The sequence below is a fragment of the Zootermopsis nevadensis genome, unplaced genomic scaffold (genome assembly GCF_977971745.1).
Source record: "Zootermopsis nevadensis isolate Lab colony 2312 unplaced genomic scaffold, Znev_1.0 Znev_ptg000002l, whole genome shotgun sequence".
Classification (NCBI taxonomy): Eukaryota; Metazoa; Arthropoda; class Insecta; order Blattodea; family Termopsidae; genus Zootermopsis; species Zootermopsis nevadensis.
In genome coordinates, this window is record NW_028259134.1 from 18,647,126 (window position 1) to 18,671,684 (window position 24,559).

At 38.9% G+C, this 24,559-nt stretch overlaps 3 protein-coding genes across 9 annotated transcripts in view; 1 reads left to right on the top strand and 2 right to left on the bottom strand.

Annotated features, from left to right (window-relative positions):
- Kat60 (katanin p60) overlaps nt 1–590 on the bottom strand; it is a 17,685-nt gene extending 17,095 nt beyond the window's left edge. Inside the window, exon 1 of the mRNA XM_022084347.2 lies at nt 480–590. The gene's annotated coding sequence lies outside the window, so the exon portion shown is untranslated. The remainder of the gene's footprint in view (nt 1–479) is intronic.
- LOC110839812 (uncharacterized) overlaps nt 1–16,528 on the top strand; it is a 23,020-nt gene extending 6,492 nt beyond the window's left edge. The window contains exons 4-11 of one of the 6 annotated variants that reach the window (XR_015536139.1): nt 500–663; nt 2,254–2,347; nt 4,870–10,001; nt 10,909–11,451; nt 11,799–12,059; nt 12,902–13,014; nt 14,991–15,187; nt 15,283–15,372. Coding sequence is in view for 5 of the 6 variants with exons in the window: in XM_087352600.1 (XP_087208726.1) it covers nt 500–663; nt 2,254–2,347; nt 4,870–10,001; nt 10,909–11,451; nt 11,799–12,059; nt 12,902–13,014; nt 14,991–15,121; nt 15,283–15,457 (6,613 nt within the window). In the remaining variant the exon portion in view is untranslated. Of the gene's footprint in view, nt 1–499; nt 664–1,088; nt 1,652–2,253; nt 2,348–4,869; nt 10,002–10,908; nt 11,452–11,798; nt 12,060–12,901; nt 13,058–14,990; nt 15,188–15,282 lie in introns of those variants that run through there. The other 5 variants (XM_087352600.1, XM_087352607.1, XM_087352619.1 and 2 more) reach the window with 5 other exon arrangements.
- Nucleotides 517–24,512, bottom strand: BBS5 (Bardet-Biedl syndrome 5 protein). Of its 2 annotated transcripts, none has more exons than XM_087352800.1 (9): nt 23,748–24,512; nt 22,381–22,529; nt 21,296–21,345; nt 20,580–20,707; nt 19,498–19,633; nt 18,927–19,028; nt 18,123–18,314; nt 17,530–17,747; nt 517–655 (listed from the first exon to the last, which is right to left on the bottom strand). In XM_087352800.1, the coding sequence occupies exons 1-9, from the start codon at nt 23,885–23,887 to the stop codon at nt 634–636; spliced, it is 1,137 nt and encodes a 378-aa protein (XP_087208926.1). In that variant the 5' UTR covers nt 23,888–24,512; the 3' UTR covers nt 517–633. The 2 variants fall into 2 exon arrangements, with proteins under 2 accessions (XP_087208926.1, XP_021940040.1); XM_022084348.2 differs by lacking the exon at nt 517–655 and adding an exon at nt 16,175–17,143.
- Between the last annotated feature and the right edge of the window lie 47 nt (nt 24,513–24,559).

Consider the following 24,559-nt stretch of genomic DNA (forward strand, 5'->3'; position numbering starts at 1 on the left):
CATTTTGTATTATTTCTTGGTTTTAGAAATATGTATCAACTACATAAGTTATTTAGCGCCGGATAAGGCGAATTATGCATTTTAAACCAGAAAGGGAGGTGGTCATGGCATTTTCGCTTAAGGTCAGAGTTCAAATTTTAGAATCGATAGCCGATGTTCCGCAAGATATTCTAACCGAGTACCTCCCGAATAGAAGAACCTGGTTACGAAAGTTTAAAAAGTTATATTTTTATAACAGACTTATGGAGACAGTGTAACCAAGATAGACACGTTGTTGTGAATTCGTTTGGACTAATAATAGACAACGTGTTTAGATACACGTCCACACTTGCAAGCATTGTCATCTTGCTCTTTATTTCCGATGGGAAACAATAAACATCGGATATTTGATGGCGGACTGTTCGAAAACATGGACGAAACATGTTTGTAAACAGTTTGCCAAAACGGCTTGCCGACAATATTTGTGGGTGTGTACTGACCCGTCTTCGCGATGTAACAGGGATCTGCGTGGCCGGAGAAAGGCCGCGCTGGACGCGGTGCTCAAGAAGAGGCAGCAGACACTGACGCGCCGCAAGAGATCTGCTCTGCACAGGCGGGTCTGGAGGCGATATCTCAGAGAGCCGTTCTGGGACCTCAAGACATGTCTGTTCGCCCACTGTGGAGGTGAGCACATTGACACTTTTACAAATGCACAATTACCACATCACATTTCTAATGCCACAATGATGACTCGGAAAGAAGAGGGGTGATAAACGCCCCTCTCGAAATGTGTCTATCAGCACAGGACGTCTCGTTAAACCGTTGCAAACCTTTCGCACTTAAGAAATTATGGGCTTGAACCTTGATTTGGAACTGGAATCTTTTGTAGCTTTCCTCAGTCGTTCCAGACACATGCTAAAGGCAGCAATAAGTTAAAATACGCCACGACCGCTTCCTTCCACATTCTTTCCAAATCATTCTATCATTCAACGTCATACATGCCTAGGTCATAATCTACACAGTTCAAAAACGGAAGATTCTGACACCGTTGGAAATGTTGGTTGCTAGAACAGAGCTTTATGCCTAGAAGCAGTGGCGACAGGGCGTTGTAGGACAGGTGCTGTAATTTCACAAGTTGCGGTCAACAGTCCATTGGTCAAGAGAGACTCACGCGAGCACTGACCACGTGGTATTGATCAAGGAGCTCCCAAGAATAATTTCTCAGTCAGTTCCTCGGCAAAGCCTGACCACGCCGCTCCTCGAGACATATGACTTGCCTTTTGGAAAGCATCGATTTCAGTACGGCATCTTGATACCCTGTCACGGCGAACCCGACTGGAAATATTGGCTTATTTAGACACTAAAGTTTTGACTGACTGTGTTCATCTTGACATCCTCAACATGCAGACAGATCGTAGTATCTTTATAAGATGCGGGGATGCGTTTCGTCTTGATGTCCTCAATGCACAGATACTTGGCAGTGGCCAAGTCTTTGATTGTTTTACGACGTTGTGACTACAGTGAATATATATCATCGAATTTTGTGGCGATTGTTTATAAATTACATTTTCACCACATCAAGAAGTAAATAGTTCGTGGCAGACTGCGCAGAAAACATTAGATTTTATAGATAGAAAGCCTACACGTAGTGGAGTACTGAATTAATTCCACAGTAAGTATAATTTTATTGTATTACAGAACTGACTATTAATACAAGGAGGAGAGTCCTCTCTGAGAAGCCATAAATTGCTGCAGTCTGAAATATTTGATTCCGTATTATAAATTTATAATTCCTCACTCATGTTCATGTGGCCTCAGACCTTCCTCCAGTGGTCCGACAAGGTATTCTGCCCCTATTTTGTCGACAAACGGCTCGATTCTTTCCTATCTGTGCCAGGAATATTCCTTTCATACCAGGAAGCACAGTACGGAACAAAATTATGTGACCAGGAAGTAATAAATGTTATAATTAAAATTACTTTTCATTACAGCTTCCGTTGATCAGAATTAGAATTCACAGCAGAGGCCTATTCCTCAATGGTCAAAATTTTTTTCCGACAAAGGCAGGTGCGAGTTTATTGGAGGTTCCGTTTTATATAGGTTTTATTGTAACATGTTTTATGTGTTGTCAGGAGTTGATGTGCATCCAATAAGTCAGCAAACAATGAAAAGCCAGGAACGCATTAATTCACAGCTGCATGAAAGTTCTTCATGATTTCTGCACGGGCACTTCAGTAGCAGGCTGAGAATAACAATTGTGCTTTCTGTCCACAGTTGGCGCTGTGGGCACCTCAGCTTCATCTCTGGATGAAGTTCTCAGCACCATCCGGAGGGTCTGGGAACCCCCGAGGTGCCTGTCTTCCGATAGGTGAGTTAGCAACCACCGCGCTTAGGGTGCTTCGCCCTGGGCACCGCACTGGCTGCATCCAGTTTAAATCTGAGCCGAGTATCCTGAATGATATATTGCGTGATTCTCCTCAGTCTATTCAGCCGAATTCCGGGACAGTATCGTACCGCGTAGTCCAAAATCCTTACACGTTTTACCTTTCACGAGAATAAGATTTATTTTAGCTGTGCACGTATAAAATTAGACGAGGGAATATATACAAAAAAATAACACTTTCGGATGAACAGCTGGACACACTCTTTTATGTACAAAGCTCTTACAGCGTCAGTTGTTTTCAGATCATTAAAATATCTTACAGCCTCCACAAGCCAAACGGTCCTCTCAGTTCCACAAATGTTGCGGCTACTCACACAGAGCATTTTGTAATCTGTTTCGCTGTAACGAATCTTTGTTTTGCGTGTATGATTTCTCTTCCTACGAAATATGCAAGAGTTTGCTTCAAGCGTGGAAATTTGCTTCCTACATCCACTGTATGCATGTTAACCAAGATTCCTGTCTTCTGGGTTGTTGCGCCGTGTAGTCTGATAGATTTCCACCAACGTTTCAGAGGTCATACTGCCTCCATCATCAGGGCGATTACCTATGTTTCACCCAGCACAGCGCAGCGAAACAAGAAATGTTGAATTTCATACAAAACATTAAATCATCATGTTACAAAAACGTGTGCTCGAACACTTTCGAGCAACAATGGAACAAGTGTTTACTATATTTCATTCACGATCACTGTAATATTAATGTAAACATGCCGATCAGGTGGCGATAAAATGCTGATCTCCTATTGGTTCCTGCCGGTGAAGTTTCACAAGCGAGTTCACGCGATGTCTGTCTTTTTACGTCAAAACAACAAACAGGCAGTCAGGAAATCAATACGTTAACCCAATGACACAGTTTAAGTGTTTCAGTATCATTACGACTGTGACAAGCATGGTTCAAACTTCCACACTAGTTTGTTACGACCGTCGCCTCACTGTGAACTTGGATTTCTATCCATCGCACTACGTGTGTTTATACCAAGTCCTCTCCACAGACATCGTGAACGGAATACACTAAGTTTATTTGTATAAAACGCATAAGATCAAGATGTAATCCTTCAGAACCCTAAATACACGAAGTCAGTGTCAAGTATTGTTACACAGACGTGAAGTACGAAGTGTCTGGGTGGAACCGACGCGACGCACAGTATGTCTTTCATGCACTTATTGAAAAGCACAGCCGTGGTTTGATTTAAATGTGATTTCACGATACCCAGTTGCTTCCGCGTTCTGAGCTCGCTATGGAAGACTTGCAGAGGGAAATAACAGTGGTCACGTGATAGCGTGTCTGCGGAAGTGGCGTTCATTATGGAAATCAACGCATAATTTGAATATGAATCATAAGAATTCTCCCCGTCCTGTTCCAGGGAATGTAGTGACGTGTTAGCACTTTCCCTTAGCAGTGTTTGTTCTTCTATCATGTATTTTTTGTACGAAGTGCATAAAATATGTCTGTCCACTTGATTCGTCTTCAAAACAACTCGATCACTTGCTTCGTATTGTTGGTCGGGGCAGAAATTTACCAGGCGAAGTCATTTTTGGTTTCGTATCAGTCCAATACAACTACTTTACAGTAAACTGAAAATTATTACATTATTATTATTATAAAAAAGGCTCAACGTACATTTCCCTTCTGATTTATTTACCGATGGCTGAGACTGTTTCGCATCGAATGAAGGCGACGAATGAATAATGAAATTCGCCTTGTTTCTTCGCTTCATGTCCCCTTCTTTCGTGTTCTTCATCGCAATAACCACCTTCTCTGTCTTCATGACGTCAGCACTCCACCATTTGCATTTAAATACTATCTGACGAGTAATGAGACGCTTTACTGTCCGTCGGTGGTTACGTGCTTCTGTGTGGACGCCACCTTCGTTAAATATTGACGGATCAGAAATAACTTTCAGGGACGCCTATCGCTAGTAACATCCCAAACTGGGTTACTTGCACGGGTGTACCGAGTTCATGATGGATCTTTTAATAATCCCTTTGGATTCATAACGTCCACATTTTCTTGATTTGTGACATGAAAGTTCAATAATGTGTTCATGTTTCACCAATTTAGAACGTGAACCTCCGAATCCAACCGATCGATGTCACGCGCCCTCGTGGCGCGAATTCCACGGGCAACAAAACATCCGACGAGCGATTTCTTATACAATTCGTTCTTAGTTCTGGGGTCACTCGGCCACACTTGACTTTTGTCCTGCCATTTCTCACTGGGGGCTGTTTAACGTCTGCAAGGCTTCTCGACTAATGGAGTACTTAATAACTGACCAAATATCTGGTTCAAAATAAACTTACCAGACCGACAGACTGAACTGATCTCAACTAACTGACTGAGAGACGAACTTACTATTTAACTAAATAACGAACTCAACATCTGTCTGATTAAGTCAAACTCTGTCAGTCCATTTATGGTAATTTGCTTCATGTTTGTGTTTGGCTTAGTAGGGGCAAACAAAACACAAAGTCTGCGTCATGTATTGCGTGTTCAAGAGACTCCTGCTTCAGGGCAACTGGTGTCAGCGAAGAACTGGCGACGCTGGCTGACATGGGGATAAGCAACAAACCACGAGGCAGGGGTCGGACCAACACAGGTCTGCTACATCGGCGGTACTCTGTGCCAGAGACTGTCATGCGGAAATATTCGCTGACCAAGCAGCAATCGTGTTCAAGTGATAGTGGAGTTGCCACTGTACCCGTCGAAACCCCCGACACAATTTCCAGTGACCCCACGACCCAGCCAGGAAGTTCCTCTGATGATCCCACTGCAGGGACATCGTCACCAGACTCAAGCGATCACATAAGCGAAAAAATGGGTAACAGAACAGGGAAAGGGGATCGATCTCCTGTCCCTAATGAAAGTACAACGAACGCGGCTCCTGCCAGATCCACACTTGACACAGTGTCTGAAGAAACAATTGAGTCAGTGCCTGGCAGAGCATCTGAAGAAACTTCGGGACCTCTAAATTCCCCCAAGGAGGACTCGAAACCAGATCGAACTTCAACTGAAGTACCTTCATCCACTCCGTGGAAATATGTGAGTCCACAAAACAATGTACGTTCTGACAACTCACAGGTTTCAGTGCGTGGTGATATGTCACATCTGCAGACAGCAGTAGGTGACAACAGACTTACTTCTACACCAAATGAAGGAGTAAAACAGAGTTCAACAAATACTACAGAATCCACAAAGCTTCTAAGTTTCGTGAAAGATGATTTATCGTCCTCCCAGTCACCAGAACCAGAGTCTACAAGCGACAGACCTTCATCCGCCATCAACAAAGAAGTACGAACTACTACAGAGTCTACAGAGCCGCAAAGTTCAGTGAAAGACAATCTGTCATCCTCCCAGACACCAGGTTTGGAGTGCATGGATAGCAGATCATCCACTCTCAGCAATGAAAAATGTCAAACTCCACGAAATACCACACAATATGTTGTGCCACAAGGAGTATTGCGGGACGAGATATATTTAACACCAACAAAAGAGAATGAGCCCTGTTCCAGCACACCCCAACCTACGCCAAATAAAGAAATGATACAAAGTCCAAACAGTAAGGGAAATACAGAGAAAAAACTCAGTAGTCCGAAAAGTGGTCGATCTACACACAGTAATCATACAGGAAGCAGAATTCCGCATCCTTCAAAGGAAACGGTGAAGCCTCGTATTTCGTCCAGGGTCGATTCGTCCTCTTCGAAAACGATGGAATTTGCGTCTACAGAGAGCACATCGCCCACGCCTGAGTGGTCCTCCGGGAACAGAATTTCCACACTTGAGTTTAGCTCCCAGACATCTACAGTAACTCCAGATGGGGCACTGATTCAGAGCGACCGGACGCAGAGTTCGACTCCCAGAAGAGACACGAGTTGTACACCCTCAGACTCCTGTGTTAACACTCCCAACCCAGAGCAGTCACAGAGTCTGTCTTCGGCATCAGACCGAGCCTCAGAGTCCTGCAGCATCACGCCTATGGAGTCTAGTTCGTCAAACGAGAGGCCTTCAGTTGCAATGCAGTCCTTGACGAGTTCAGCGTCGCCCCCGTCGACTGACCACACGATCTCCACTCAGGACACAACACTCAGCGTGAAGTCAAACCCCACTGTCCTCGACAGGCCTGCCAGTACCATCACCGAGCAATCCACAGACCACATCGATTTCATGAATGACAGCACAGGCGACAGAAAGCCCGTGCTGAATATGCTAGGCAAAATTTCCACGTCACAGTCGGTGCAATCAAATTCGCAGCCAACAGGAGACAGTGGGCATGCCACTGAAGCCAGTTCTAAACTTGGTGAGCTTAATGCATTTACAAATGAGAATAATTCCAAAATATGTGATAAAGTTAAATCCCCTTCAGAAAGCACACAACTAGCAAGAAAGCAAGCATCCACCAGCACCGACTTTCCCTACTGCAGACATCAGTCAAAATCCTGGGAAATCATTATACAACCAACAGCGGTGCAGAGTAACTCGGCCAGATGTCCTGATGATTCAGGAACCAAGGAGACGATTCGTTCACCGATGAAAGAGGATGTGGAATTTTGCGGAAGTAAAACATGCCTGGTTATCAGGCCAAACAGCTCTATTACAGGTCAAGCAGGGGCAAGGTTATTTGGCACTACAGTGTACCCGCTGCATACAACTAGATTCTCTCCGGGTGTCCAACCAGAAGCTTCAAGTCATGAAGCAGAAGATTTCACCCCTGTTGGAAGTGAAGCATCAGGTCATTATGGCTGGAGCAGGTTGACAGATGAGGAACGTGCTGTCCGGCTGCAACTCCAGCGACACAGACTATGGATGAATCGAAAACTCTCTGCTGCCAATGCACTGCCTCCATCTCCCATTCATGGTCCCATAAGTTCCTGTGTCGGGACTGGAAGTACATACCGCAAGAGCTATGAAGTTCAACTGGTCGTGCCTCGCTACTCAGCCCTGCCCCGTTCTGTGTCTATGCTCGTCAACACGTCATCAGGGGAATGTTCAAGCAACAGCAACAGTGATTCAGAGTGCATCAGTTTGGTGGACAGCCTGGAGGAAAAACCCTCTTCAAGTACCAGTACGCACAAGCCCATGAACCACGACTCGAAGCCAGTGAGAGGTGACATAGTTGAACTGTTACCAGAAGAGAGAAATCATAAATATGATTCGCAAAGGAGAATCAATCCAGCAACGCCTCGAGGGAAAGGCAAGGCATTTTTTGTGTCCATGGCAACAGGGCTTGATGAAGCAGGTATTGTCAAAGTAGGAGAAGACATAGACAGGCAAGTTGTATCGCAAAGCATGCCAGACAGGTTAAAGAAGAAGCTGTCTCAAAGACATCAGCAGTTAAGTATCAAGAAGAAGAAAATAAGCAGATTGAAAAATATGAATGGACAGGCAGATACAAACACACAACAGGATGAGAATGTTTGGACAGATGTAGAAACTGGTGGTGTAATCAGTGCACAGGCACTGGCTGGCATGCAGTGCACAGACATATCACAAACTGAGAATACAACTCAGGAAGAAGCAAAGGGTTCCATAAAACCAATACAGGAAACATTCTCAGCAGAAATGCCTCCTCATATAAGATCACCAAGTACAGCAACATTTAATTCCATGGCACAAGGCAATACTGGGGGAGGGACTTTTATTGTCTCAAGGAATGAGGATCAGGGACCGAAAGAACAGAAGTTGCTGGAGCAAAGAATTCCTGTAGATATATCAAACTTTTTAAGTGCTGGAAATATGATGAAGAATGAACAGGCATTACAAGAACACAGTCCACCTGTAAAACGATTTAAAGTTTCAAAACATAAGCATCCACCACATAAAGACCAGGAGACTCCTAAGCAAATAGCAGTTAAAATTTTACAAAATGGAGCAACAATGTATAAAGAAAGGAAACACAAAGAACACAGACCTCTGCTGAAGACATCAAACCGTTCTAAAGATTGTACCACAAAACAAGAAGAAAGGAAGTCTTCTGAGCGAGAAGCTGGAGCAAACGCAAATTACACAAGACATCAGGGTAAAGTACAGGAAGCAAACAAGCATGGAGAGGAGTGTACAGTAGATATTTCAAATGAGGTAACAGAAGACGATGAAGAACTTAAACCAACGACATACATTACATCTCAAGAAACATCAACCACCCCAGAAGAAGGAAATGTAATGACAATAGAACAGACATCTGAAGTACAAAGGTATCCAGAAAAAGCAATAAATGTTTTCAGAAGGAAGATGCAGAAAGGGCGTGCATCCCCAAAGGCCAGTAAAACAAAAATCAGTCCAAGTCATGAGGCTGATAAATCAAAATTAGAAGACCAGAGTCCTCCAGTGGAAACATCACTACATAAGACCAGTGCTCAATGTGAGGACAAATTAGGTCAAGCACAAAGGATGGTTCAAAATGGTAAGGAAACCATAAAAGAATCTCTGTCCACTGAAGCAACTGAATCTGTCCTGACACCTACTGAAGAATTAGAAACTGAGCAAACAAATTGTGAAAATTTGATAAAACAAAACACAACAGCACAAAAAAGTGATAATGAAGGTGATGTTACAAACAACGTGAACAAAGCTGAAACACAGCTAGGAGAGAAAGCAAAAATATCACTTGCTGACCAGAACATGGAGCAGGAGCATGGCAGAGAAACTGACACAGCAAAAGACATTAAGTCAAAGACAGCTGAAAAATCCCCTGAAAAAAAATCACTCAACACAGTTTCCTGCCAAACTTCACCAGAAATCAAGTGTGAAAAGGAGAAAAACAGTTCAACACTAAAAACAAACCCTCAATCTGAAAAACCAGAGTCACCTCCGCACCTAATAAGAAACTTACTTAGAACTCAGCAATCACTTAAATCATCAATACCTATTATGAAGTCACCAACAGGGACAAGAAAACTGAGCCCAGACACTGTGATCACATTTCAACAATCTCTCCAGAAGTCACAAATATCTGCCCACACACCTCCACAACTAATTCATGCTTTACCAAGCAGGCGATCTGCCAATCTCCTGGGGACCAGATTCCACCAGAGATTTGAGGTGATTCCAGAAGAGAGGAGTGGATCCCTGGAATCTTCTACAGAAGACCAGTCATGCCTACCACCTGACAGAAGACCAAGACCCTCTTTGCCAGCAGGACAAGCAGGTACCAAAGTCAGCACTGGAAATTCTCTGGGTAAACGGAGCAACACGGTCTCTCATAGCTGTCTGGGTCTGAACCAGGCAACCAGCAACAAGTACAGACAGAAGAGATACAGTGTTTCAAACAGTGAAACTAGTGACAGCAATCATGAAGACATTATCGATGGAAATGTCACAGCAACTAATGGTGATATCACAAAGAAGGTAATCCAGAGACCATCATGCCCATCAAAAATTCCCAGGGCAGAGAAGATGAAAAGGCAGTCAAGGATACCAGACGGCTCTGTATGTGAAGGGCAGGAAGACAGAAAGGACTATCAGGGCAAAGCCGCATTAGCACCCCACACAGAGGACAAGGATCTACTGACACTCTCCAAGGGGTGGATAAATTTCTATCTGTTGAAAGATGACCGTGGCACACCAGACAGCAGCTGCGGGGAAGGTAAAAAGTTAAATTCTTGTAAAATCTCCTTAAATTTTAAGATATTACGTTAATATTTACAAGATGTAGGTTGTAATCATTTATAAATATAAAACAGAAAGAAATTTTAAACTTTCAAGGACTTACGTGTCCATATTCATAGAAGGACATCATTCCAAAAATCACTTTTCTGTTTTCTGGAAAACATTCTCCACTGAAATTTCAAGACTGACATTTTTCTGGTACAATACATTCTCTATACAGTATATCTAAGAAATAAGTTAAATTCGTGTACTTTCAAAAGTCACACTTTGCAAAAACACTCCACAATCAAGGCATGCATTTAGCATGGAGGTAATAAACCTACAGCCCACAATATCAATTGTGTCTGATAAGTGCAATGAATGCACCATGATATGTGGGTCACCTCACTGACATAAATGTTCACTCACAATCTATTATTGACAGAGTTAATCAATAGTACAGAAAATATGCTGTGTGGTGGCATAATATATCCATCCTTGAATTTTTATACAGATTAAACCATTAAATGAGTTTAAAATAAAATTTATAGATCTTAATATACAAATTATTTGTATAAATAACCAATTTTGAGAAATTTTATAATTTTATTTGAGCTTCATTATGCTTGACTAGTATGGGCAAATTATTAGTGTTAATAATTCAACTTTATTAAACCATCAATTAATATCTGCATTGATAGTTTAAAAAACCTGAATTATTAGTGTATGATACATTTAAAATGTTAGTGTTAAAATTAGTTAAGTAATAATGGAAGTTAAACATGTAGACAGACCTATGGAGTGTCACAATCACTTCTCATTATTTCTCTACCCTTATACATCTCCTCTAACAACGCTGGCATTCCTATATCAAGACTTTGTTAATCCAAACCTGTATTTCACAGCTCCATCTGATCTATCAGACAAAGAAAAAAGATTACCACAGAGAAAACATCCCGCATTACCAAGAACAGTGACTGTTGTGGGTGGTGATAGCAACAGAATACGACAATACACAGTTCAAAGCCATCTACCACCAAAGAAGAGTGACAGGAACAAAGAAGAACCCACAATCCTGCCAGAACTGATCAACAACTGCAGTATGAGGAGAACCTCTGTCATTTCAGTGGAGAAACTACCTGTAACTGTGCTGGAACCAAACAGCTGTACAGGAGACTCAGACCACGGCACTGCATACCTCTGTCTGCCAAATCCCCACCTTAATGCCACCAACCTGCTAGAAGGTTCAGGAGAGCTTGCCTGTTCAGAGTTATCTGTATCATCTAGCAGTGATTCAGAGACTGATCAAGCAACAAGGGTAGCCATGCTTCCAATTAGATGGCCCACCAGACAGTTCCACAGAGGTCCACCACATCACTGGTCACGACCTCGGACAAAACACTACAAGCCCGAACGAATCCAATCCCACTACCAAAATGGTGGAGGTGGTAAGTAATACTGACAGAGTCAGTTGAACAAGACCTAACAATGCAATAACTTTTCTGTGGTCTGCCAAGACTCAGGATAATACTAGTGCTAATATAAAATTAAAACTAGCTTGCTTTTCAAGCATACAACAACCACACAGATACGGCTAAAATGAAAACTGCAAAAATTACACACTCAGTAAGGATAACTGGTATCTAAGCCCAGATTTTAACCTGGAAACTCCCAAATATGAAGCGACAATGCAAACTGCTTGAACATAATGCTCAGTGATTGATGAACGTGAAGAAGATGTATATTCAGTGTCCTGGACCTGGGCTGTTGGCTTGCATCTGTGGACTTGTTTCAGGCAGTGCTGGATGGACAGTGACTGTTGCGGGTAGTAATGCATGCCCCCAGCAACCACCTGAACTCGAGATGCATTTTTCATTCCCATCATGTGTCCGGAAACCAGGAGCCAGTCAGTCAGACTCAGGACTTGGAGAGGACAACAACGGTGACAAGTCAAAGAAGCAGCAACAAAAGGGTGATGATAAAACACAACACTTCTTGCCTCCTGCTCATTCAGCTCCCCAGACCCACCACTGGACTCTCATGGTCAAGAACCAAGGTAACTACCCCTGCATCACACTAACAATGATGCTTAATCCAACAACTCTTATGCAAAAATCTGTAGTGGTTAACATTCAGATTTAAATGCCCATGTCACAGCTCAATTAGTAATGTGATTGATTATGCACTTGATTTTTGGCAGCGGCAAATTTGTGTCCCTACTGCCACATCCAGAACAGTTCTGGGGCCCATCTAGCCTCCAGCTGAATCAGTACTACAGGCTCTTTTCCTGGGATAGAGCAGTCAAAGTGTGAACATACCCACCTACTTTGGCCCAGAAGTGTCAGTCATTTGATGTGTTATTTGTATGTTTTGGTACTAAGTTTATTGAGGGTAGACAGAAGAAAAGGCAGGAAATCTCAAGATCAGAAAAAAACCTTGATTACATATTGAATCACATAGTTTCTTCTACCCCTTCTGCATTATTCACTAGCAAAAGTACCTATTCTTTGCCCATATTTTTCTTAACATATATGTACCACCAGTGCTGAACCTCCAGGCTCTATTCGTTAAGTGGATTAAGCAGAGAATGCATCAAATAGTGCAGTTAAATGGTCAGCATGCCAGTTTCATATTCAATATGTATCTTATTTAAATCTTGAATACTTTCAAACAAGCCAGTGCTTCCTCCTTTCAAATCCTTTCACACATATCTTTCCTAAAGGCTTGTAAAATACATAAAATTGAAGCAGTCATTCCAAAAAATTCAGTCCCATCCTACTCCACATTCAATTAAGTGACTGATCAATATATTTATCAATTGATAAATTTGTCAGTCAGTCTTACAGTTGTTGATAATTTAATTCATATTAATGTCCACCCCATGCACTTTCATTTCAGGAGGATCTGAAAAACTTCATGAAATATCAAAATCTGGGAAAAGGACTTATCAGGGTCTCCCAGATTTGAGGCACAATCCTGGCCAAAGTAAAAACTCAAAAACAGTGGAAAAGGTACTAAAAAGTAACAGGATTACTACTTTGTAATTAAATCTAGGTAAATGATTTCAACATGAGGTTCTTACATGTAGATAATAATGCTTTTCAGGGTTCCAGAGTTATCTGTATATTTAGAGGTAATCAAAATTCATTTCATTCACATTAAAACTTCATTTGCCACATGCTTGAAATGTTTGTTAAAAGATCACAAATTACAGACATTTTCTACATGAACCTTGTAAGTGAGAATTCACCATGCCTTATTTTCAGGAGGTACCAGGTTTGATTCTGTGTGCAGAGGCCAACTACTGTACTCTGACTAAGGTTTCATATGGTCTTCCTCACCCATCTTCCTATCTATTTGGAATTCTCCCACACTTTTCCTATGTATACAGCAGCCACTGGAATAACCTTAAAATAGGTCTTGACTAATTACTTCCAGACCTTTCCCAATTCATCAATGAAAATCAGTCTACTGTTAGATGTCACATAATTTATGCAGCTGAAAATTCATCACTGCTAAATTCAGAATACAAATAGTTTTCTACTAAGCAGCAAAAGTTTTACATTTGCCATGGATGAGCAACATTTGATAAACCCTGCACATATTCCAGTGTCACATGCTTATGCTATGTGCTGGCAACCAACAAATCTTAGGTGACAGCTGTTAGCCAACTAAATTACTCTCCTGAACTTGTGTACCTGGCATTTTGTAATATTGATGGTTGGTAGCTAACATTTCTGATCTTGACTACTATGTCACTTTGCATGCAGCATCCCACTGCTTCTTTACAATATATTTCTTTATCAATAAAACTTCACACTTTATGAGATGATTTTTACAAATCACTGATCAAATCAAGGGAATCAAGAATTCCAACTGAGATAATTATGTCTGGTAAGAAGTATAAATTTTGTAAGAGCTACCATGCAACTATGGTTTCTTGTGGTCTTCCTTAGTCCCTTCTGGTGAATGACAAAACAGGAATTTTACATAATTTATGATACATTTTTCCCATATCCATTCATACTCATCCATCATCATCACCTTATTATTTCTAATCTGAAACTACATAATTCTGTAGTTAGTATAATGCATGCAAAACAAGAAAAGAAACAAATAAACTTTATAATGTACCTAGTGCCTCAATCTCCAAGGTTCAATTGAGATTTTAAATGTGCGAGAAAAATCTATCAACTACACTTTGTCTTAAAAGCCCTGCCTCACCAGTGCTGTATTTGTTATTTTTATCTGAACACATCATTCCTTTGGAACCCTGAAATTTTTATTATACATTAATATGCATTACACATAAGTGGAGCTTATAATTTTTTGATTTTACAATTTATAAATTTCACAGGATCAAATGAAGTGTTATTTTACATGAGCAATATTGGTTAGAAATTGAATGACTGTAAGAGTATTTTCTTTCGGAATTAATCCAGTGTCTGAATAAAAAGATCCATTGAATTTATGTGTCAATCAGTCCCAAGTATCCACTGATGTCATGTATTGCCTTTCTCTATGCGATGAAAATGTCCAAATAAAATAGATTACAGTCACAAACCTTCAGAATCATATTATAAAGTGGATAATATACATGGTAATACTCTGGGAATGTACTTCACCAGGTGCCTAACCTGCTGATTTTCTGTCAATATTTATAACAGGCATAACCTCATCTTTAACCAGCTGGAAATATTTTTAAATAAAAAATAACCCTCTTATAAATTCACTGGACTTGTTTCTGTGTGTTAAATATTCATATTATTATAAAACCCTCAATTTAAAAATGAGGTCCTGCAATTTCTATGCATATCATCATGGGCTGACAAACCTGAACAAAAATAATCACATGAAATTCTATATAAAGTTTAAATACATAATGTTTTGAAATGTTTGATATTAGTGACAAAAAAATAAAAGTACTTTAAATTGTTTCATTAGGTGAAAGGTAAATAAGACTGCATCAGTATGGTTTTGGTTTCAGAGACCAGAATCCTGCTTTCCTGTGACATCAATCACTAAAGAAGATGAAAAAAAGAGCAAAAAGTTCTCAGTGTTATGGCCAAAGGTCAAAAAAATCATACAGAGCAAAGTCATTATTAGGAAATCCACTGGGTAAGACAGACACCTAACCTAGCAGAACATAGAATTTTTTGATCAGCTGAATATTAATTATTGAAGGTAATCCTAAATAAACTTAGTAGTTAAAATCTTCTTGTAAAATACTTAGGAAAAAAAGGTAAAATACTTTGTGACTGCGTTTATTCTGTCTGCAGACATATCTCACAAGAGGTGAAGTCCATTTCACAATTTCTAGAGAATGAAGATGGTGGAATCGTTCTACGATCTGGCCTCGCAATTAAAGGCTCTGCAATAACTCCAGAGAAAAAACCAAGAGTGCCAACAATGAGTGAGCGTGATCTGACCAGAAGTCAAACAGCCAAACTTTAACATGTTTTTATGGTGGCAACAGTTATCTCGCAACATGAACAACTGCACCTGCTAGTATGGGGGAAAATGGAAATGAGAAGATTTTTACAGTGACTCCTTAGAATAAACCAAGGACATCATAAAGCAAGAAAGATGTGACCAGAAGTTATACAGTGAAAAACATGTGTGAGTATTTACATTATATACAGTTCAGCATCCAAAATCATTTGCTGTTTCACTTGATACTAAATAACCTCTATGGCTGAGAAATATTACAGAAGCTATGAACCATCCTACTATCAGCAACACACGACAGACATTTTATCCCGTTTTGTATGGGCGTTATTCTTCGTCTTTTACCATAAGGGATGAACCTAGATTTAAGGATATTTCACAAGAGGGTGCTCAAAATAATATTTGGATCCGAGATACCATTAGAACAGGAAGATGAACAACACACAAGGAACTTCATAACTTGTATACATCACTAATACTAGTAGAATCATAAAAATCAAGGTAGATAAGATGGACTAGGCAAGCAGCGTGCTCGGGGGTGCCAAGAAATTAATTCAAATTCTGGTCAGAACACAAGAAATGAAAAGACCGTTTGGGAGATCTAAGTGTAGATGGAAGGATGATATTAAGATCCATGTTTAGAATTAGGGTGTATGGGTATGAACTGGATTCTGGATTTATCTAGCTCAGTAAAGGGTCATAATATTATCAACTTGTACATGGTAGAGAATGAACACTATTAACTTGTATATACCAGAAATTGCATGTTACAAACATGAATATTACAGAAGAAACGAGGTATCAACTTGTGCATACTAGAAGAGACATGTTATCTGCATATGTAGTTTACAGATATCCAATCATGTCCACACCACTCACAGTTTCAGCATTTCCTGCTCTACTGCTCACCATTTCCATTTTTATATAAAACCTGTAGGACTGCCTCTCTTATAACTGTACAGTTCTATAAAGCTCAGGAGCAGAGCAGTGGAATCCTGTTGCTGCACATCAAAGCAAACCTTTGTTCATACATTCAACTTGTAAATGTAATGTATAATAAAAATACATTGTTCCACACTCTGCCTCTTCAGTACTATTAAACCTAAACTCATGCAGGCATGTATAGAGTTAAAATTTTCAAAATTTGAATTCAGTGGGCCAACTTATTAGTAAGAAGGTAAAATATGCCACATGGCTAGATTCAAGTTTCTGGCGATCATGCTAACCACTAGTCCACAAAGGGCAATGCTATCATTCTATCAGAGCTCCATATTCATCTATAATCACTCAACAGGTATGTATTACGAATGACAGACTAGTACAATATAAATCCCTCAATTCCTACCTATGATCTGGCACTTTGAAATCAAAATTATAAAACTTGATAGTTTTATGTACGTATGTATGTATTTGACCTGATAGTTTTTTAATATAAAGCCATGATCACAAAGTTTAACGCCCAGCCAATAATCACAGCACCCAACACCAGAGCCAAACTGGATATGGGGGTGAAGTGAAAAATCCCAACATACAAGCAGGCACTTAATTGGTTTTATGTATAGTTTATCACTTGGTTGTGACAATTACAAGGTTCATCCACTTGCAAGACATACTTATTTAAGTTCTGGGAACAACTTATTCTTGTAGATGTTCTGTGACCACCAGGCTATGTTGCTGCTGTTGTTTTACATTCTACAAGGACATAATCTCAACAAAATTAATGTATTTTGTAAAAAACTGTAATTACACAAACTTTAAGGACTACATTAAGTAGTGTCACTACCACCTCATAAGTCTGCATGCTGCCTACTTAGAATTATTAATCAGAATAAATTTAAAAGTACAAAATCAGAAAGGTCTGTAGGGGCATAATGATTATTAGTAAGTTGAGTGGAAACGTATTCAGTGGTTTGCGAGTTAGGAGATGAGGCAGGGACAGACAGACATACCAACATTATTGTATTAAAAATAAGAAATGAAGGCTTAGGGTTAACATATTTTAACACTGTATGATGACTAGATACACTGGCTTAACAGAGAACAAATATATAAGGCAAAGTGAAATTGTTGCAACTCACTGTGAACTTGGCAGAACTTCCCATAGGCTCTGAATTGTAAAGCCATCTTTAAGTTTCTCAATAGCTAGTCCTAGCTCTGGACTGTAAACAGGTTCACGGTCCTTCTTGTGTCCAGAATCCACAAAATAAGCCACAAATGCATTTGACAGCTCGTCCTTTGTGTCATCGAACTCCTGGATATTTTCCACCATGGATGGCAGTTCAGCACAAGGTTCACTCTGCACAGAAAAAAGCAAGTTGCATATTCACCCTTTCCATGCCATTTGCAGTGAAATATATCTCCTTCTGATGTATATTTCCATGCCTTCCATGATAATAATAATCATTTATACTGTTGAAAAGCAAGTATTTGCCATAAACTGATTAATGAAAAAATTAACACATTCGGTCAGAAATGAGGCTGGAAACTCATCAAGGCGTTAATGAACTGTGCTGAGAAATGAGATATTGAAGGTGACAAAGGAGGTGAAGAGAGAGAGTTTCATTTGGCAAAGCAAAGTACACTATTGACTGCAGTCAGCTACTTGGACTCTAGTTAGTTTCCTGTCCATAAAATTGGCTAAATGCACAATATTCACGCTACTGTTGTTTACCTGTTCTCCCACCTTGAACTGCACTCCAAATAATGGCATCTGTCCATATACTTTCTGCAGGGACAACAGCTCTTTATGAACTGACTGCAACTTCTCCTTGGGATCAATACGGAACCCCAGCACGTAGCCACCACCACCCTCTGCACATTCCACAACCAGTGCAGGGCCAAATTTGGACTCACGAATTTTCACCTAAGACAAAAATAAGGGAGCCTTTATGCTCCAGAATCACTACCTCAATCCATGGACAGTTTTATGGGCAAACTAGTATAATACACGAGCACCTCTAAACCTACTTTTAATTAGATTTACTTCTTCATTCTGAGAAAAGCCAAGTGTAAACCATAATAAGAATATAATTCTCAAAGAGCAATGAAGTCATACATTCTAGCAGGATTATAAATGTCACCCTTAACACCATTGAAAGTCACTCATTCCAAACAGAAGTATTTCTCTCCAAAGCAATTTACTTTCCCTTATCAGGTTTTTATGAAAAATTAAAATAAATCAATGTCTTACTCTTTCACATCTCAGCAGTGTCCCTCATAGGTCACAGCAAAAAATTTATACACCAAAATTCCCATACCGGTATCATTAATTAGATACAAAATGCAACAATTCTTGAAGCAAATCATGAAATTTCTGCAACAAATTAGATCTATTTCATGATGAAGACAAAATGGCAGTTGCAGAAACGTCAGAAACTCTGTCTGGAATTCATTACCTGACATGTGTCACTGGAGAGATAGGTATGCTGACAGTTGCAAATAACTCTGAATCAGTCCACAAAATGTATTTACTCACGTGCATTATCTGCAGGTATGGAAGAGAGATGTTGAAATTCTCATTCATATCTGCAAACCATACCAGTCGTACATTTGTGATAACGAATGTGCCAAGATTTCCCTGTTAAATAAAAATGGTAACTATAAGTAAAACATGTCAATTGAGTTTTGGGAAGAATTTAGAACTATTTTCATTCAAATGTTTCAATCTATAAGCTTAGGCTAACAACAATTACAGTAAAAATACTCTTGCAATTTGGTGATTCACTTCTGTGAAAAATCTCCATTTGTACAAAGTCCACCATTTACTATTTTTGTTTTAGTATTACCTTAAAATGTGACATTACCACATCTGTAAATATTGTTCTTTCTGTAATTACCTCCTAAATATAAATAGAAGTGCTAACTACTAGACATGATATTTGGCAGTGCAATAGTGAGTGCATTTCCATGTCAAGAAAGGCCTTGTACTGTAGTGTTTGATAAATATAACTACAGATGATCTTCCAAAATAAAAATGTGACATATTCTGGCCCACAGCTAATAAAATAAGTTAATGAACATAAGGCATATTTCCTGTCATATATCACCTGATCACTAGAAAGGTTCCAGACACCTGGCACAGTCGTATACACCTGTTCAAGAGGCAGGATATTTAGTTGCTTGTTGTGTATGATGGCTCCTCGCAGCTTCAGCTCTCGATACATTCTAGAGGATGTGTAGGCCCTACAAAGGTGGTGGAGTGAATGTTACAGAATACAGTCAGGTGGTCTCCAGAATCCTATTACTTAAGATACTCAAAGGACAGATAATCCAAAAAATCAGCTGCTGCTTGATTGGTTGTCCATTGTTTAACAATGCTATATCGACTGCAGAAATTGTTTAGCAATGGACGGGAGGATATGAAGAGTGTGCAAATTAACTTTTTTTATTTATCTTACAAAATGTCTGCGAAAAACTTAGAAACCTTCTTTCTTTTATACTTACACACAGATGCTAGAGAGAAATTACAAATCAACGAATACACATATCAGTAATCTATTTCTATAAACACTTTCCTCTATCATGAATTCCCTGTAACTGACAATTATGGAATTTAACCTCAGGTTTTACACCATCACCATGTTCATAATTTATCCACCACATTATATTTTCCTCCTATAAAAGACAATTTGCTTAAAAATTCTTATATTAAATGGTGTTTCTGCCACTCACACCACAACAGGTTGTACAGTGGTTCTGTTGTTTGATACAGTGAAAAAGTCAAGGAGGATAAGATGGATGAGGTGCATTGCTCACATGGAGAAAATTACAAAAGCATAGAAAATTTTAGGTGGAAAATCTGACAGTATGAGACCACGTGGAAACCCTAGGGACAAAGATAAGAATAACATTAAAAATACAATTTACAATTTTTTATAGCATTGAGAATTAAGACTGTGGTCACCACAGTTCTGGAGTGACTATCAGCTTCTCAAGAAAATCTTCATTATAACAAGCTGGTTATGACAATACATTGAAAAGAATGAAGGTGGTTAGACATGCTTATGTCATATACATAATTTTTTCAATGTCTTACTGAGAAGTTCATGTCTGTGAAACTGGTTACAAGAAATAAATTCTGGCTAATATAATGTGGACCACATGGTCATTACATGATAATCTTACATACTTGTGCACACCCATCACAGATGTGAAGTGTCTTGAATTTTCTGGTATTAGGTTTGTAAAAATGAACTCAAATCTTGTATTATTTGATTTGGTCAGAATGTGGAGAGCTTCTGTCACCCCTCGAAGTTGCTGAAATGAATATCATACACATATAACATGCTGTTAGTACACTTCTATTTCCATTCAACTTCATGCAGTGATGCCACAAGATCAGGAACAAACAAGCAAATAAACAAACACACACACACAGATGTGTCTTACCAAATACAATAGTACCATCTTGCCCTCTGGTAACAAAACTCAAGACATTCAAGTCTCCTCATATCAGAGCCTAACAATGGACTTCATACTGTGCAAAATCAGTTGACATGTACCTTCTCATTACCTCTTCACCTGCCCATAAGCCTGCTAAAAGACTCTATCACTATTTTCCACTTCTCATGGTCACAAGACTTCTTTCATCACCTCTTCTCCAAACCTCATGGCCAAAGAATCATCTCCTCTCCTATTTACATACCACTGAAAATCATTCCTGATTCACATGGACACCATATTATTACAATATGGGGGGGGGGGGAACAAACAAACAAAAAACTATGCAAATAAGACTACATGGAGCAAGAACCCAGAAGACCACTGTCTAAATTCATATCACTGAGAAAAACTCAAATCCTAATCATGCAAATGCTGACTGTTTACAAAATAGAATAAACTTACTGAGTTCACCGTTTTTGTTGCTGCAGTAACTATACAAGAGTAGCCGATAGCTGAAAAGGAAAGGTCACTTTCAGAACTGTATCATGAAACCTCAAAAGCTTGCTGTGCATAATCTTTACAGTATGGTGACCAATTAAATATGCCTCTTTTGCATGCATAATTCTTGTCATTGTTTCACAATTTACCATTACCACTACATTAGCAAGTCAAAGAAGTTTATCTTTTTTCATAAGAGGGGACACTTTAATCCCAAAACGGCCTCAAAGTTGTATATTTGTGAGGCAAATGGGGAAAATGAGATTATATACTGGCACATGTTTCAATATGAGTACCCATATGTGACACTAACTTATTAAAAGACCTGTCACTAGTCATAAATGGTCATAACATTTCAGCAGTTCTCTTCAACAAAAGTTCCTAAATGAAGTATTTTTAATGTATCTATCCCTCAGTGGGCTTCCAAAGTTCAACTTATGCACACTTCTTAACAAATACTAGTTCAGGTTATATAACAGAACTCACAATTCCTCTTCTTACCAAGAAGTTGGTACTTCATTGTCTTTTATTCCCCTATGACTATTTTGTTTTGTTCATGTTCAGCCTAGTAAACACAAATAAAACAGATTCTGAACCAAGTTTGGTGATAGGTGATGTCTTGCAGGTGTGTGCTAGACTCAAGTTCACAGTCACTGTGTAGTAAATTTGTTCCTTTGGTAGTAATACCCATAATATCACTCATACCACCATATGGTGGTGGTGAAAATAAATGTACAGAAAGTGAAGGTACATATCCTCCGACAGATAGATTGAAGCAACATTCCTTCATGAGGATATGATACATTTTGCTGCCTATATGGTCTGACAGTGATTATGTTGTATTGCTTGCATAACAGAAACATAAATGTGAGGAAGGTAAAATTTAATGAAGTCACAATTTAGGAGACCAGGGATAACACAAATAGTAGCACCAGAAATAAAAATAATTAAAAGTAGTACATCCACATTGACAACTATTTTCTTGTCACTATAAATATTTTACTGGACAGAGGTGTTGTAAAATATTTAAATATTTAAATTCTACTTACACAAATTGATTCTAGGCATGGAATGTGAATGCCACATAATTCTCAGATTAGTTATCACCAAGCGACCTTTATCCCCACCATTTCCTTTTGTATCTTCAACATAATCCAGTTTATCCAATATTTTCTCACCAGGTCTCATTTTCATCTGACTACAACAAAGATACCAATAATAAAATGTGTATAAATAACAACAGAGGAAAGGTGTAATTAAAGGACATGTCTTCCACCCCTCACTGGTCTTAAATTAATTTACAGCAGGTACAAATATAATGCAGATATTGACTGCAAAAATATTTATCTCTAAATGTAGCTAAATAGTAATTACTTTGAAAAAGAAGTCCAAATAAAACTGCAGATCCTAATATCTAATATTCAGATAATGTATCAACTTCTTCTGTATGATAAACTAATTTTTAGATGTCTAATAAAGTTCAACTCAAGCTTAATGTAAAATAGACTTATTATAATGAAGTAGTATGGATCAAACTGAAATTTGGCAGATAACTTTCAATGCAGACCTATCAGTACCAAACATAATTGAAATTCATGGAATTGTTCTGAAAACATGAACAAACAGGCAAACATGCATCATCTCAAACTGTGCACTAAATTTGTGCATTCCATGTCTACCATAGAGAATGTGTATGATACATATGTAGACAGTAAATTTACCAAACAGCCCCTATAATTGACAAAGCAAAAAAATATTCTTGAAATGTCTGCACAGGCTTTTCTTATGCTTTAATCATACTGGCCCAAACAGTACAATACACAAATATTTTATAAACCTCTTCACCAATTAATAGTAGTGTTTATAAGCTAATGCTTCAGTTACTGCATTCATTGACTTAAATTCTGCCTAAGGGATAAACAGATGTTCCTCTTTGTTCATCAAGGTTTGATACATGGTCCCTTGCATTTCTTCATATTAACATTCCTCATACAACTGTTCACATAAGTCCAACAAATCCATTATTAAAGTGTTTATATTCTATAAATGGACTCTGTTTGTGGCTATGCATGGCATGCTGCAAGTCCCAGCACAGGACAGAGTAGTGTGACTGCTACATTTGGCAATGTTATCCAAGTACTTCATCGGACTAAAGCAAATATGTAGGGTATGTATTACACTTAACAAATACATCACTGGGTGATAAAATTATTACCATCCAATTTTATATGGATATTATACTATACAGACCAAATTACGTGAACAGCATGTGTTGTGAGACATGGTACAGTACATATACACCTCATTATTTTCAAGGAAATAGCTGTGTAAAACTATTATTAGTTACATCCAGTTTGCACAAATTTAATGTTGGGTTAGGAAGTGCCTTGCTTTCTTGTCACCTGATTGTACTTACTGTAATGGAATGTCAAACCGAACTTCCCTGTCTTCCCACAAAGAATCTGCCATTTCTGACGTTTTGCTATATTTATTTGGAAATTCGCTCTCTTCAAGTGATGAATGTGTTTTAGATACTGATATCAGAGCCATAAACATGCACCATTTTTTTCTTTTCCCCCTCGGAAGCACGGCTTATAGTCACTTTCGAACACTTTATACCACAACTGAAGAGATATGAACACGTCTGATGTATAATCACGTCACTTTTGTCATTCAAGTAATACAGATCGATTCCATTATACGCAATAAGTATCATTCCAAACAAATATCTGACTAATATTCATCTCAAATTACGTTGCTGATGAAATATTTAAATCGCACAGCCTTCTCACTGTTCTTGTCCACCATTGAACCATGTTCCTTTATGTCAAAAAGTAAATAATCTGTCCTTTCACAGAACTTGTCTGATCAATAATTACATTCAGTGTGTATGTAATATATGTATTTAATATTATGACAAAGATCAAATTGCTTGTCCATAGCACTTTCAGCATGATAACCTACGCTTGCAGCCGTAAACTGTACCTTCACATTTATTGGCATCATTTCATCGCACATAGAAATCCCCATTGTGGATTTGAGGTTAGAACAATGACATACGATAACATTTTGTGAATGCGTGTCGGTAACATTGGCGCAAAACATTTGAAATAATGAAATATGCTTTTCTAGATCATTGTTAATTTGGCAATACATAGAACGTCTAAATGCTATAAAAACAGACAACAAAAAGCGTAACGGCGACTGAAGAACGTCCACTTCACAATC